We start from the raw sequence: 15,918 nt of genomic DNA, 5'->3' as shown, positions 1-15,918 counted from the left end.
CCACTCCCAGGGGCACATTGGCCCCTTCCAGGAGCCCTGTGGAGCTGGGGTAGGCAGGGAGTCTGACTTAGCCTTGCTGCACCTGCCACAGATCAAAAGCCACCGAAGGCAAGTGCTGACCCACGAGAAGCTGCACCTCAACCCCCAGCCCTGAGCCCCTTCCCGGAGCCAGCACCCCATGCCCCCTCTGCACCCCAATCTCTTGCCCCAGCCCTGATCCCCCTCCCAGAGCCAGCACCATGTACCCCTTCCTGTATCCCAACACTCTGCCCCAGCCTGGAGACCCCTCCTGCACCCAAATGCCCTCCCAGAGCCTACACCCCCTTCTGCACCCCTAACACTCTGCCCCATGCTCAGCCCAGAGCCCCCTCCCACACTGCAAACCCCTCAGCCCCAGCCCAGAGCCCACACCTCCTCCTGAACCCCAACCCTAGCCTGGTGAAAGTGAGTGAGGGTGGGGGAGAATGAACAACCAAGAGGAGGAGGAAATGGAGTGATTGGGGCAGGGCTTTGGGGAATGGGCAGGGCAGATCCTGGGCTGCCCTTAGATTCAAAAAGTGATCTTGGGCATAAAAAAAAAGTTGGAGACCACTGATCTAGGCCATCCTTGAGAGGAGTTTGTCTAACCTGCTCTTAAAAATCTCCAAGGATGGAGATTCCACAACTTCCCTAGGCAATTCATGTAGTTGTAAGATGATTGCCAACATATTGCATGAAATGTTTCAAGATATTTATATCCAAAAAAAGTCAAGACAGTAAACTTCTGATGAAGCCCTTTATTCAGGTAAGTAACCAAAAGGTGAAAGCATTCCTATTCACCACGCTTCTCTTCTGGAGGTGGTTCATACTGAGACAGCTGTAGAATTTAAAAAAAAAAAAAAAAGTGTGATTTTGTTAGCTGTAGAATGTTAAAAAAGCCCTGATGGCATATTTTACCCCAACAGGAGAGAGGAGTAGTTGTTTTATAGCAAGCTTTATTCTACAAAATCTAATCTGCTACTGAATACTTAGGTCCCCTTATTTTCAAAGACTACAAACATGCGGTAAACCTTTTTTCTGTGGGGGTGCGGGAGAAGGGAGGGAACAATGCATTGTGCAAAGATGCAGCTATGAGAGAGAGAGGTTTTTAAAGGTGCAGGGCACGATTTTCAAAAGTTCTTAAGTGACTTATAGAGTCAGGAAATTTCAGCACACAAGATCTATTAAATGCTTTTGACAGTTTTTCCCCCTGACAAATATTTAATTTCTTACTTTAAAGAAGAGAGGGTTTTACATTGTGATTGCCCAATACTGGCCATCTTGAGTTAGTTTTGGGCAGAATGAGCGTCCTACATTCTTGTATGCTGTACTGAAATATGCTGGAGTAAAATAGTCTGACTGCCACCACTAGAATTGGGATTAGCTATTCATGAGACTATTCCAAGTTTAAAATAGAGGACAAACCTACCATCAGAACCTTAGATCAAAACTTCACACTGATTTAGTGATAATTTGGCCACTTAAAATACACACTGAATTCTACAGTTAAAGATGCATAGGTATAAAAATTAGGTAGCTGAAGACCAAGTAGATTTCACCAGACCCTTTGAAAAGAATCCCAGACATAGGGAAGGTTATGAAAGTAAATATTAGAATATCTGGAATCTGCCATTCAGTTTTAAATTTTGCATTTAAAATGTTTCTCATTTATGGGTTAGAAATTCCAAGTCTGATCGAAATATTCATCTGGCATTTACAAATAATGTTGGATTAAACTTATCACAGTGTGCTGCCAGCAACAGCTGCTGAAACAGTGCTCCATGTCTTTTGCATACCAAGCTAGCTACAAAATAAAACTTCTGGACTGTATGAGTGGATCTTAGTCAAGTTTTGCTTTTCAGTTAATTACATGTACTTTCTTCAGATTAGCAGGTTTTCCCCTGTGCACAGAGGTCTTTACACAGGCACCCAACTGAAAAGGGAAACTTGCTAGTTACTTAAACTCGCTACAGTACTTAATGGAAAGGGAAAATAAATGTTTCCTCTTTAATGCTCTGCATGCTAAAAGACTAATGAAAGAAACTGATTAGAACATGATTTTGCTCCACAATCCTCTCATGTAAAGTTGTTCTGCTGCCATTCAGAAACCCAACAAAACTCAAAGATCCAGGGGAATGGGTGACTGTGCAGGACAAAAAAAGACAGATGGAACAAAAGAGGTAAAGTGCATAAAAAGCAGATAGGAGGGGAGAAGGGAAAGTACTAATCAATAAGGAGAAAAATTTCAGAGATACAGAGGGAGGAGAGATACAAGGAAATGAGAGCAGAAAAATTGTTGGTCCTAATGGCACTCTGAATCATTCCTGATTTCCCCAACAAACTTGGTTACTGCCGAGGGCAGCCTCTTGCACCTTTTCACAGAGTTGTGGCATATGGCCCAAAACTTTGTAACTAGCCCACACACTAAGGTATAATTCAACCCTCGTTACCAAATGAGTTTATCAGATCTCTTAGACCACTTTCATAGGAAAGTCCCCCTTCTGCTAAAGTCAGATTACTCTCATTTTAAGCCATCTGAGACCAAAAAAAATGCCTGCCAGCTGCAATAAACTACATCCATACTCCTCCTACAACCCATCTAATTTTTTCCCCTCAAGGAAGCACTCCCATTTTAACCCAAGCCAGGACCATTTAGATAAGCATGGCAGCTTGACTCAGCAGAATGTTCAAGTCAAATACTTATAGCCTTTTTACTGTAAAACAAATGTGGACAAGAGTGATCAAGTGGATATAGTGTACTTGAACTTTCAGAAAGCCTCTGACCTGGTCCCTTACCAAAGGCTCTTAAGCAAACTACACAGTCATGGGATAAGAGGAAAGGTCCTCTCATGGATCAGCAACTGGTTAAAAGACAGATAACTAAGAGCAGGAATAAATGGCTAGTTTTCAGAATGGAGAGAGGTAAATAGTGGCATCCTCCTCCCCTCCCCTCCCCTTCAGTGATGAGTCCTGGGACCAGTGCTGTTCAACATATTCATCAATGATTTGGAAAAAGGAGTAAACAGTGAGGCAGCAACATTTGCGTGATACAAAATTAGTCACGATAGTGAAGTCCAAAGCCAACTGTGAAGAGTTACAAAGGCCTCTCACAAAACTGGGTGAGTGGGCAACAAAATGGCACATGACATTCAAAGTTGATAAATACAAAGTAATGCACACTGGAAAACATAATCCCAACTATACATACAAAACCATGGGGTCCAAATTAGCTGCCACTCGAGAAAGATCCTCCAGTTATTGTGGATAGGTCTCTGAAAATATCACTCAATGTGCAGCAGCAGTTAAAAAAAAAAAAAAAAACACAACACAAAAACAAAAAACCCTAACAGAATACTAGGAACCATTAGAAAAGAGAAAAATAAGACAGAAAATATCATACCACCACTATATAAATCCATGGTACACCCAGACCTTGAATACTGTTACAGTTCTAGTTGCCCTATCTCAAAGAAGATACAAGAAAAAAATAGAAAAAGCAACAAAAATGGTTAAGGGTATGGGACAGCTTTCATATGAAGAGAGATTAAGACGACCGGGATTGTTCAGCTTGGAAAAAAAGACAACTAAGGGGAGATATGATAGAGGTCTATAAAATCATGAATGGTGTGGAGAAAGTGAATTGAGAAGTATTATTTACCCCTTCACATAACATAAGAACCAGGGGTCACCTGATGAAACTAATAGGCAAGAGATTTAAAACAAACCAAAGGAAGTACTTCTTCATACAAAACACAGTCAACCTGTGGAACTTGTTGCCACGGGATGTTGTGAAGGCCAAAAGTACAACTAGGTTAAAAAAAGAATTCAACAAGTTGATGGAGAATAGGTCCATCAATGGCTATTAGCCAATGGTCAGGGATGTAACCCCATGCTCTGGATGTCCCTAAGCCCCCAACTGCCTGATGCTGGGACTGGACAACAGGGTATGGGTCATTTGATAATTTCTCTGTTCATTTCCTTTGAGGCATCTGGCATTGGCCACTGTCAGAAGACAAGATACTGGGCTAGATGGACCACTGGCCTGACCTAGCGTGGCCATTCTTATGCATATATGTCTTGACAGCAAATTTAACGGAGAGATCATTAAATCTGACCAATGAGTTTATTGTTAAGTAGGTGTTTTCTGGACCAAATAATGGACAAATAGTGCCTTTGTTCTATTGTGGAACTACCACTGATAATATATGGTGTGTACTAAGATAGCAGCTTGCAGGCTTCAGGCTTCTTTGTGGGCAGTCCCATAATCCATGCAAAAAAGCTTGCATGATCAAAAGCTGTAGAAGGTAAAACATAGTATGTAGTAACTAGTCATTTGGTAAGTAAAGTTAGTGTAGAAAACAGCATCACTGCATGGGAAAAAGTATGTCACACACTTTCAGAACCAGCACTGTTTCTGCCCCTCGTTTATGTGGCTATTTGCATGTGTAGTTATGGATCTGTATAACTATGGTAACTGTACAATGAATTATTTGAAAAATCTGTCTCAAATATAATTTGGTTTAAGAACAGATACCCTACTTAGATAGCTGAGAGGTGCAGGCAGTCTGTATACCCAAAACAATGACTCTGCCTTAGTTTACACTCAGGATCCATTCAGAAGGTTTTCAGAGTCAGAGAACTAGAGGTATTTTAAACTAGAGTTAAAGGTTTTATTTTGCATACACATAAATGCCTCCAGTGGGTCAGATCTTGCAAGGTGTTGATCCCATTGACCTAATAGGACTCTTCCACCTTGAATTTATTTTCTGTAAGAAGCTTTTTCAGTTAGCATCTTTAAAATGTTGTAATCTGTTTGGGAAGTATCATCTAGATTGATTTTTACACCATTTTTTAAGAAGTTAATTCTATAGTTTCCACTCAATTTTACTTGAGTTTGGTACTTGTAATGGTTTCCCATGGCTTTTAAAGAAAGTTAAGAAAAAGAAACTGAGTGGATAGTCATATTAAAACACGAAAAGTGTTCTTTTCAATTGAGTGGCCCCCCCACCAAGAGCCTATCAGGCTTTCCCCTTGTTCTGAGACTTGCACAAAGTGACACTGCATTATCACTGATGAATGTTGACTACTGATACAGTAACGAATACCAGTGATTTTTTTTCCACTGAATGCATCCAATGACGTGAGCTGTAGCTCACAAAAGCTTATGCTCAAATAAATTGGTTAGTCTCTAAGGTGCCACAAGTACTCTCTCTTTTTGCTAATACCACTGTATTTTTCTTTTACATTTTAAGAAGATACAGCAATGGAGACTCAAATATTTACCTTTGCTTTTAGTTTTTTGTTTTCTTCCAACACAGCTTCATATTTTTCTTTCATCTCTGCCACTTCCAGGCGAAGGGCCTCTACTTCTGGATTTTCTGGAGCTGCAGCTCCTATATGATGCTTCAGAAAGCTAATAAAAGTTAAGTGTTTCTTCACTTAAAAATGATAGCCTGAATCTGAATAAACTACAACACTGGTAGAGCAAGACATAAGGGCAGACTGACAGGATACACCAGATATGTCAGTTAAGAAAAAAGCCAAACAGAATTGTTTTAAAGAAGATGGCAACATGGCTGTCTGCAGGCCTTTAAAACACAATGAAGGAGAACAGCAAGGTTTACTTAGCTTGTAAAGAAGATTGAGAAGGGCACTGTTATAAAATAGTATAAAGTAAAAGCTGAAAGATGTTCCTTTTACCCTCTCCCACAACATAAGAACAAGGGAATACTAAACTGTAAGGCAGAAAATTTGACAGTAAACACTTGTGTAGTAAGCCCTCATAATTCACTGAGGCAGAGGTCAAAGAGGAAGCCCAGCAAGATTAAGAAGAACTAGATAGTTGTCAGTAATAAACAGCAGTTATGCAAAATACACTGTTCCAAACTAAGCAGTACACCTGCAAATAAAAGGAAGGCATTCCTATGCAAATAGCCTTATAGAAAATGTTTAATACCAAAAGGAAGGCAAAAGTCTATTAAAAACACAAGCCACTGCCAAAAAAACCAACCAACCAAGATACTGGGTTAGATAAGCCAAAAGCCTCAGGCTGTTGGTAGTAAGGACTTGTATCATGCAAGAGCTAAATTTCCAGTTCTCTATTGTACTTGGTTGACCGAGTGCCATTTCCCCAAAATTGCTGCTGTTCTTATTTAATATGGAAATAAAATATTTTGTTTACTTTATATAATATGGAGACAAACGAGTATCTGCCTTGGACTATGCTTCCATCTTTTGCCTCACATATGTCTGAAATCAATTCACAGAAGGAAGAAAAAGGATACTCCAGTGCACTATTTGGTTTCTCTGGCTCTTCATATAGGGCTACCAACACTGTAAATAAAAAGCATCCAACAGTTGAAAGCAGAAAACACCTCAAATGGTTCAATTTCTGAAATGTGCACCAGTAGTCAAAGGTAATACATATGAGACTTAAAAAGGATTACTTCCAGATTAGTGTTCTAAAGGTGATGTTTCACTAATTTAAACATTCACACACAAAGTTAACTTTTATTATAATCAAAAATTAGGACAATGAACACGTATTCGTGATTATGCCGAGTATTACTGAGAGACTCCTGTGCATCCAACATAAGCTTTGACTACAGTTATACAGCTGGAATTCTTTTGAATACGCTTTTTTTCAACAATTCTTTAATGAACTGTAAAGCTAAATGTTTGCACTAAATTCTGCACTTACATAAACACAAACATTACAAGTAACTTTCAAGCAGTTATATTTTTCCATAAACTGATCAAATACATACCTATTTAATAATAGTTCCAGGATATATACATTCTCTACCAGTAAAGAAGTTGCCTACTATCATATCTGTCACTTATAATAAAGGTAATCAAAAGTAATCTACACTAAAGCTTAAAATCAACATAAATTATGTTGCTCAGGGAGTGAATTAGCCACCCCCGAGCAACATAACTTATGCCAATTTATGTGCTGGTGTGGACAGCACTCTGTTGGCCAGAGAGCTTCTCCTACTGACATAACTACCACCACTTCTGAGGGCTGCAGTAATTAAGCCAAACAGGAGACCTCTCTCCCATCATCTTAGAGCAGCTACACTAGAGACCTTACAGCGGTGCAGCTGCACCGCTGTAAGCCCTCTAGTGTAGCCAAGGACAGAATCTTCTTTACTAAGTTTGAAAAACTCAATATTCTCCTCCATCACCAGGCCTCCTTTACTGGGGGATCAGGGGGAACTAACAAATCGCAACCACCTGCTGCTTTGCTTCTAAAGTGGAAGCAAGAATCCTAAATGGTGTCTCAAGAATGCAGTTGCACTCTTACAGTCGCACACTTGGCTCCTCCATCACCCATCTATAGGTTGTTCTCATCTCCAGGGGCACTCAGAGTCTTACATTGGGTATGGAACTCAATAACTAATATTTTGAGTTAACACAGATGTGCACCAAAGACAGCCACCAGGCACGAACTTCTGAAGTATTCACTGTTCAACGCTTTGTTGACTGAATCCTCAAAAGAGCCTGAGCCATCAGTTCTCCTGTTGATTAATTCATACTTAGATTTCTGGACTTGGAATGAAGCCAAAATGAATACCATTTATCACGGTCAGTATGTCCACACTTGGTTTTTTTGTTTTTAAATTATTCCCAGTCACAGACCAGAATATCACTGTCATAGGTACCAAGTTAATGTATTGTCAAGTAAGCCAACACATCTTAACTTGCTAGCCTGGACAGTCCCAACACTTGTTCATGTAATTTTGGATTCCAAAACTTCCCTTCCAGGACAACTGTATTAGCTAGTCGAGTTCACTGTCAGTTAACTGAAGAGTAGCTACATCCTTTTAGACTAGTTTGTTAGTGAACAGCAGCAGCTTTAGAGCCACCAGATGGAGCACACCGATTTACCTAAAAGTGGCAAAAAGACTGACTTCACACAAAAAAAAACTGCATGTGGAGTGAAGTGTCCTCCACACTCTAAATATGTATTCACCATGGAAGTGAGTAAAAGTAAGCTGATCTGCACTCATACCACGTTTCTTAAACGAAACGACGGAATGTATGTGCAATTTAGCTCCATTCCAAAACAGTCACTATAATCTGAAACTTGGTACAAATGGTAGAATATACCTACCAAAGTGAGATACCAGTATTGAGTGTCCAACTGCTCCATTTTACAGAATAGTTTTGACCTAAAAGCTATGGCAGCACTTCATAAAGCAATTAAACAGAGATTACTTGCTTTCATTTTCATTCAAGGAGAAAATATAAGCTAACTAGAAATAGATAAAACAAATGTTAATTTTTTTGTTTCTAATATGGTATTAAAGAATGGAAAGCTATGAGAACACTTTATATAATACGCTTTGAATTAGTGTATATATCCCATTCAAAAAGAACAAGAATGTTAAGGTTGCACAGTTTAACTTGCAACCTTGACTGTCTGCTTGTGAAAACGTATTATGATGCAGTCTTTAATTACACAACAGAGTATTCCTGAAACTCAAGATACCGTATTTTTTCTACAAGCTTAAGTATGCACATGCAACATTTTGTGATACGTTTTCATTTGCATAATGCCTATTTTCTCTCTGACAGACTTTTGCTATGCACCACTATATTTGCATAGTCTTTTTCACTAGGCACTTATGACAAAAATGAGAGGGGAGAAGCATCAAAACTAAATTTGCCATTACAGATACAAAAAAAAACCCCCCAAACAAAACAAACCCATGCATGGATTTATAGACTGAGGAAGTGAATATTTATGCAATTACAAAACTAAAAAGTACAGAGAGAATTAAATATTTCTTGAGTGCTATATATATTTTGCTTGACTTTCTTAGATTGTGAGCTATACACATAGGGAACTCTGATGAGGGCAGAATAAAAACCAACACAGAATTTCTACTGAAGTTGTCAGATTTTCTGTGTTTGTTCAATATTTAACCCAGTGGCACCCCAATCCAGATACGGATGGGTACTTTCACAACACAGATTATAGCCAGCGCTGGTAATTAGACCTGTGGGTAAGGTTGCTTAATACTTTCCACTGAGACCCCCTGTTTGTAGTTACAGGTTTCAGAGTAGCAGCCGTGTTAGTCTGTATTCGCAAAAAGAAAAGGACTACTTGTGGCACCTTAGAGACTAACCAATTTATTTGAGCATTAGCTTTCGTGAGCTACAGCATCCGATGAAGTGAGCTTTAGCTCACGAAAGCTTATGCTCAAATAAATTGGTTAGTCTCTAAGGTGCCACAAGTACTCCTTTTGTTTATAGTTACTTTTAACTTTATGGACCATTGGACTGAAATTTTACTTACATGCCATGTGCATGCCTCATGCTGAAATTTTTGGAAAGTTGTACCCAACAGTTCAGCTGTTTCCAAGAATGAGATTAAGGCAAAAAAGTTGTTTTGCCCATGTTAAAAATTCTTACAGTCATTTGACTAAGAATCTCTAGTGCCTCTATGTGTCACGCATGGATGGCCTTGGTGTCAGGAGTATGTCTTTTGCCATCCACATTACAAGTCTGCCCAAATTACAGAGAACCAAGAAATTGCTCAGCAGAGGTGTGTTACTCTTGTTGGCTAAATTTCTCCAAAATTCAGTCTGCTCTGAGCCTGCTTCACCTGTAATTGCAATTGCTCCTCCTAGTTGCGGGGGGGCCTTATGTGGACTCTCTCCTGTGCTCTCTATTCTGCACTTGCTACACCCAGGCAACATGACTATATAAAATAATTAAGCAATCCATCTGAAAACATCTAGAAGATAATAAGGTCATCAGTGACAGTCAACATGGATTTGTCAAAAAAAAAAATTAGGTCAAACCAACCTGATAACTTGATTTAACAGGGTAACAAGCCTTGTGTATAGAGGGGGAAGCAGCAGCATAAGTGGTATATTTTGAATTTAGTAAAGCTTTTGATATGGTCACATATGACCTTCTCATAAACAAACTAGGGAAATACAACCTAGATGGACCTCCAACATTTTTACACACAAGATCACTTTTCGAATTTAAGTTCAACCCAGGATCTACCCTGCCCCTTCCCCAAGGCCCCACCCTGTTCACTCCATTCCCCCCTCCCTCCATCACTTGCTCACCCTCACTCACTTTCACCAGGCTGGAGCAGGGGGTTGGGGTGCAGGAGGGGGTGCAGGCTCTGGGCTGAGTGGTTCAGAGTGTGGGAGGGGGCTCTGGGCTGAGCTTGGGGCAGAGGTGCAGGAGTGAGGGGTGCAAGCTCTGGGAAGGAGTTTGGGTGCAGGGGTCATATGGTCACAATGTACCTAAACTCAGACTCCACTGGACATTTTAGGAGTTGTACCTTTTATTAGTGTCATTTGTGGTTATAGATCCAAAATCCTTCAGACAGTATCACAAATCAGTAACATTCTCAACTGTGCGGTGTGCATTGGTTGAGTCTGGGGCAAGGGTGCAAGAATGTGGGGTTCAAGCTCTGGGACGGAGTTTGGTGCAGGAGGGGGCTCCAGACTGGGGCAGGGGGTTGGGGATACAGGAGGGGGTGCGAGGTGTAGGCTCCAGCTGGGAGACGCTTAGCACAGGCGGCTCCCAATCGGCAGCACAGCGGGGCCTGCCTGTCATGGCCCCATACTGCTCCCAGAAGCGGCTAGCTGCTGGCACATCTGTACAGCCCCAGGCCGGGGGGGCGCAGTGGCCGCGGGGGCAGGCAGCGCACAGACACCCGCACCCCAGAGGCCACAGAGACATGCCAGCAGCCAGCTGCTTCCAGGAGTGGCATGGGGCCACGGCAGGCAGGCACACAGCCTGCCTGAGTCCCACTGTGCAAGATTTAACTTGGCTCCTTGACTGATTCACCTGGAGCAGCACTAGGGTGAGCTCGGAGGGATTCGGGGCCATTCAGTCAGGATCGGAGGTGACTTTTAGTGGCCCAGGGATGGTGATCGAGTAGCAGAGGCTCCAGGATTGACGAGTCAATCGCGATCGATGGGTTGGTGACCACTGATTTAGATAATGGCATAGACAGTACATTTAGAAAGTCTGTAGACAATACCAAGCTGGGAGAGGTTGCAAGTGCTTTGGATAGGATTAAAATTCAAAATGATCTGGACAAACTGGAGAAATGGTCTGAAGTAAATCGGATGAAATTCAATAAAGACAAATGAGAAGTACTCCACTTAGGAAGAAACAGAACAATCAGTTGCACACATACAAAATGGGAAATGACTGCCTAGGAAAGAGTACTGCGGAAAGGGATCTAGGGGTCATAGTGGATCACAAGCTAAATGGTCAACAGTGTAACACTGTTGCAAAAAAAAACAAAAAAAAAAAAACTGAACATCATTTTGGAATGTATTAGCAGGAGTGTTGTAAGCAAGACACAAGTAGTAATTCTTCCACTCTACTCTGCACTGATTAGGCCTCAACTGGAGTGTCAAATTCTGGGCGCCACATTTCAGGAAGGATGTGAACAAATTGGAGAGAATCCAGAGAAGACTGACAAAAATGATTAAAGGTCTAGCAAACATGAACTATGAGGGAAGATTGAAAAAAATTGAGTTTGTTTAGTCCGGAAAAGAGAAGACCGAGACGGGACATAAGTCCTCACCTCAGTCCCTGGAAAAATCATGGAGCAGGTCCTCAAGGAATCAATTCTGAAGCATTTAGAGGAGAGGAATGGGATCAGGAACAGTCAGCATGGATTCACCAAGGGCAAGTCATGCCTGACTAATCTAATTGCCTTCTATGACGAGGTAACTGGCTCTGTGGATGAGGGGAAAGCAGCAGACGTGTTATTCCTTGACTTTAGCAAAATTTTTGACACGGTCTCCCACAGTATTCTTGCCAGCAAGTTAAAGTAGTATGAGCTGGATGAATGGACTATGAAGTGGATAGAAAGCTGGCTAGATTGTCGGGCTCAACGGATTGTGATCAATGGCTCCATGTCTAGTTGGAAGCCAGTATCAAGCAGAGTGCCCCAAGGGTCGGTCCTGGGGCCAGTTTTGTTCAAGATCTTCATTAATGATCTGGAGGACGGCGTGGATTGCACCCTCAGCAAGTTTGCAGATGACACTAAACTGGGAGGAGAGGTAGATACGCTGGAGGGTAGGGATAGGATACAGAGGGATTGGGCCAAAAGAAATCTGATGAGGTTCATCAAGGACAAGTGCAGAGTCCTGCACTTAGGACGGAAGAATCCCATGCACCGCTACAGACTAGGGACCAAATGGCTCGGCAGCAGTTCTGCAGAAAAGGACCTAGGGGTTACAGTGGATGAGAAGCTGGATACGAGTCAACAGTGTGCCCTTGTTGCCAAGGCCAATGGCATTTTGGGATGTATAAGTAGGGGCATTGCCAGCGGATCGAGGGACATGATCGTTCCCCTCTATTCGACATTGGTGAGGCCTCATCTGGAGTACTGTGTCCAGTTTTGGGCCCCACACTACAAGAAGGATGTGGAAAAATTGGAAAGCTTCCAGCGGAGGGCAACAAAAATGATTAAGGGACTGGAACACGTGAGTTATGAGGAGAGGCTGATGGAACTGGGATTGTTTAGTCTGTGAAAGAGAAGAATGAGGGGGGGATTTGATAGCTGCTTTCAACTACCTGAAACAGGGTTCCAAAGAGGATGGCTCTAGACTGTTCTCAGTGGTAGCAGATGACAGAATGAGGAGTAATGGTCTCAAGTTGCAGTGGGGGAGGTTTAGGTTGGATATTAGGAAAAACTTTTTCACTAGGAGGGTGGTGAAGCACTGGAATGCATTACCTTGGGAGGTGGTGGAATCTCCTTCCTTTGAGGTTTTTAATATCAGGCTTGACAAAGCCCTGGCAGGGATGATTTAGTTGGGGATTGGGTCCTGCTTTGAGCAGGGGGTTGGACTAGATGTCCTCCTGACGTCCCTTCCAACCCTGATATTCTAGGATTCTAGGATTCTATAATAGTTTTCAAGTAAGTAAAAGGTTGTTACAAGGAGGAGGGAGAAAAATTGTTTTTCTTAACCTCTGAGGATAGGACAAGCAGCAATGGGCTTAAATTGGAGAAAGGGTGGTTTAGGTTGGACATTAGGAAAAACTTCCTAACTGTCAGGGTGGTTAAGCACCGGCATAAACTGCCTAGAGAGGTTGTGGAATCTCCATCATTGTCTAACCTGCTCTTAAAAATCTCCAAACACCTCTCAGGGATGGTCTAGATCGGGGTTGGCAGACTTTTTGGCCCGAGGGCCACATCGGGGTACGAAATGGTTTTAAGGGCTGGGTAGGGAAAGCTGTGCCCCCCAAACAGCCTGGCCCCTGCCCCTATCCACCCCCTCCCAGAGCCCCAACCCATCCAACCCCCCCCCACCCGCTCCTTGTCCCCTGACCGCCCCGTTCCAAGACCCAAAGGAGAAGTGTTTATGACTAGAAGCACATTCCCCACCAAAACGTGGAATTGAACACAAGATTATTTAATAGCTTCAGAATCACTGGCAAAATGTGTCTCATCCCTCTTTAGTGATCAGTCTACACAGAGTAACAACCTGCTGCGGCTATCGGTAGCTCCACTAGCTCAAGTGGGAGAGGTTTGTGCAGTGGATCTAGAGGTCACAAACGTGCTAACAATCCGTATGGGGATCAACAGGATTCCACATGATGAAATTTGGTCAGTTTTTGTTTCTAAATGTGTAATTACAAAAAAATATGTTAAAGGAATAGTCCAGTTGCAGAGAAGTGTCAGGATTAAGGCTGCTTGTGCCCCTTTTTTGCATGTGCATGACACTCTTTAGTTACATGATCACATACTTTTCCCCCCCTACAGGACTTCTGCCTCATTCAGTGCACCAGAAATCAAACCGAACTGTGTAGTGAATGAGGCTTTTGTCTAAAAAGAACCCTGCCTCCTTTGTTGTAGAGGCTGGATGTTGTGTAGCAAATAAAGCAGAGAATTACAGGGAGAAAAAGGATAATCTCGTGGTTACAGACCTTGAATGCCCCCCTGAAGAACTGCATTTTATCCCTGCTTCTGCAATGCTGAACAAGCCACTTAAACCAAAATTCACAGGTGCCCACTGTGTGGAGTGAGTACCAGGGATCAGGAGCCAAGGGGTCAGAATTGCAGAAGTAGGGTGTGCTCAACACTACAACTGAAATCAAGTGGAACTCTGCTTTGAACATATAAAGTGCTACAGAAATATTAAGTATTCTGACAAAATAAGGCCTCGAGTATCTTAAGTCTTGACCCACAGGATTTTCAACAACGGCTGCTGGCCACCTGCCACTCCTGGCCGGCGAGGGTCGGGGGACAGCAGCTGCTAGAGAAAGGGCCCTGCAACCACCTGGCGTGGGCACAAGGGCAAGAGAACACGGACCTTCGCCCCCCGCGCGGGGCAGGGGGGACATTTCCCTTCCCGCGCGCTGGGGGCAGCGGCTCGGGGCTATTTACCTTTGGTGAGCGTGTCCAGCACCCCGGATTTCTCCAGGTAGCGGCGGAACTGCTCTCGCTTAGAGTCCGCGGCCTGAGGGAAGGATGGGAACAACGTTAGCGCGGGGCAGGGCGGTCCGGGGTCGGCGAGCCGGCTTCGCCGGGCCTGTCTGAAGGGCGCAGAGGCAGCCGGCGGGATACCGAGACTCCCCGATGTGGGGAAAGGGAACAAGAGAGGGTGGTGGGTTCCGGGAAGAAATCGCAGTCCCGCACCTTGTAATGCGCCATCCCAACCCTCTCTGCACCGAGCTGCACCCCCTCCGCTCTGACGACTGCGCCGCGCTTGCGCCCTGTGTCTTTTACCGGCGGGAGGGGAAGACACGCAGCGTCCTATCAGTTACCATGGAGACCGGCAACGCTGGCACACAGCCCCGCCCCGCCCCTCCTCCAACTTCTTTTTGGCGTCCTGCCTTGGGCCTTTCCGCGAGCTGTATCTCCTCCCCTCAGGCCGTGTCCAGCCCCTTTTCCCGCCTTCCCACTTCAGGCCGTGCCCAACCCCCTTCTCCCGCCTTCCCACCTCAGGCCGTGCCCAGCCCCCTTCTCCCGCCGCCCGCCTAGCCCACGGCCCACCTAGCCCCCTTCTCCCGCCTTCCCACCTCAGGCCGTGCCCAGCCCCCAGCCCCCCTTCTCCCGCCTTCCCACCTCAGGCCGTGCCCAGCCCTCTTCTCCCGCCGCCCGCCTAGCCCACGACCCACCTAGCCCCCTTCTCCCGCCTTCCCACCTCAGGCCGTGCCCAGCCCCCAGCCCCCCTTCTCCCGCCTTCCCACCTCAGGCCGTGCCCAGCCCCCTTCTCCCGCCGCCCGCCTAGCCCACGGCCCACCTAGCCCCCTTCTCCCGCCTTCCCACCTCAGGCCGTGCCCAGCCCCCAGCCCTTCTCCCGCCTTCCCACCTCAGGCCGTGCCCAGCCCCCTTCTCCCGCCGCCCGCCTAGCCCCCAGCCCCCTTCTCCCGCCTTCCCACCTCAGGCCGTGCCCAGCCCCCTTCTCCCGCCTTCCCACCTCAGGCCGTGCCCAGCCCCCTTCTCCCGCCTTCCCACCTCAGGCCGTGCCCAGCCCCCTTCTCCGGCCTAGCCCTTCCTCCCTTCTCCCGCCTTCCCACCTCAGGCCGTGCCCAGCGCCCTTCTCCCGCGCCCGCCTAGCCTCCAGCCCCCTTCCCACCTCAGGCCCTGCCGAGCCCCCTTCTCCCGCCGCCCGCCTGGCCCCTACCTTCTTCTCCCGCCTTCCCACCTCAGGCCCTGGCTAGCTCCCTTCTCTTGCCTTCCCTTCCCTCAGAACATGCCCAGCGCAGCTGCCTCCCGCCGAAGCCGTTCCCACCCAGCTGCCCGCGTGTTAGCCACTCCACGCCGCGACCACCCTGCTTTTTATCCATGTGGGGCGCTGTGCTCACGGTGCCCCGTGGTTACGCTTGGAGCAGGAATGCTAGGTGCCACCCAGTGTAAAAGTAAGTGCTGGGACACGGCGTCATACAGATTGCTGCACA

General features: G+C 45.0%; 1 protein-coding gene across 2 annotated transcripts; it reads right to left on the bottom strand.

Annotated features, from left to right (window-relative positions):
* Positions 1-761: 761 nt before the first annotated feature.
* On the bottom strand, positions 762-14,788 carry MYCBP (MYC binding protein). 2 transcript variants are annotated; one of them, XM_073318028.2, is made up of 5 exons: positions 14,654-14,788; positions 14,402-14,474; positions 6,303-6,351; positions 5,302-5,431; positions 762-4,313 (listed from the first exon to the last, which is right to left on the bottom strand). In XM_073318028.2, exons 1-5 carry the CDS (start codon positions 14,666-14,668, stop codon positions 4,197-4,199), a joined length of 384 nt encoding a protein of 127 aa, XP_073174129.1. In that variant the 5' UTR covers positions 14,669-14,788; the 3' UTR covers positions 762-4,196. The 2 variants fall into 2 exon arrangements, with proteins under 2 accessions (XP_073174129.1, XP_073174130.1); XM_073318029.2 differs by having other exon boundaries at positions 762-856; positions 14,654-14,767.
* Between the last annotated feature and the right edge of the window lie 1,130 nt (positions 14,789-15,918).

Source organism: Lepidochelys kempii, chromosome 19, assembly GCF_965140285.1.
Source record: "Lepidochelys kempii isolate rLepKem1 chromosome 19, rLepKem1.hap1, whole genome shotgun sequence".
Taxonomy (NCBI): domain Eukaryota; kingdom Metazoa; phylum Chordata; order Testudines; family Cheloniidae; genus Lepidochelys; species Lepidochelys kempii.
This window is presented reverse-complemented; position numbering and strand designations above follow the sequence as displayed.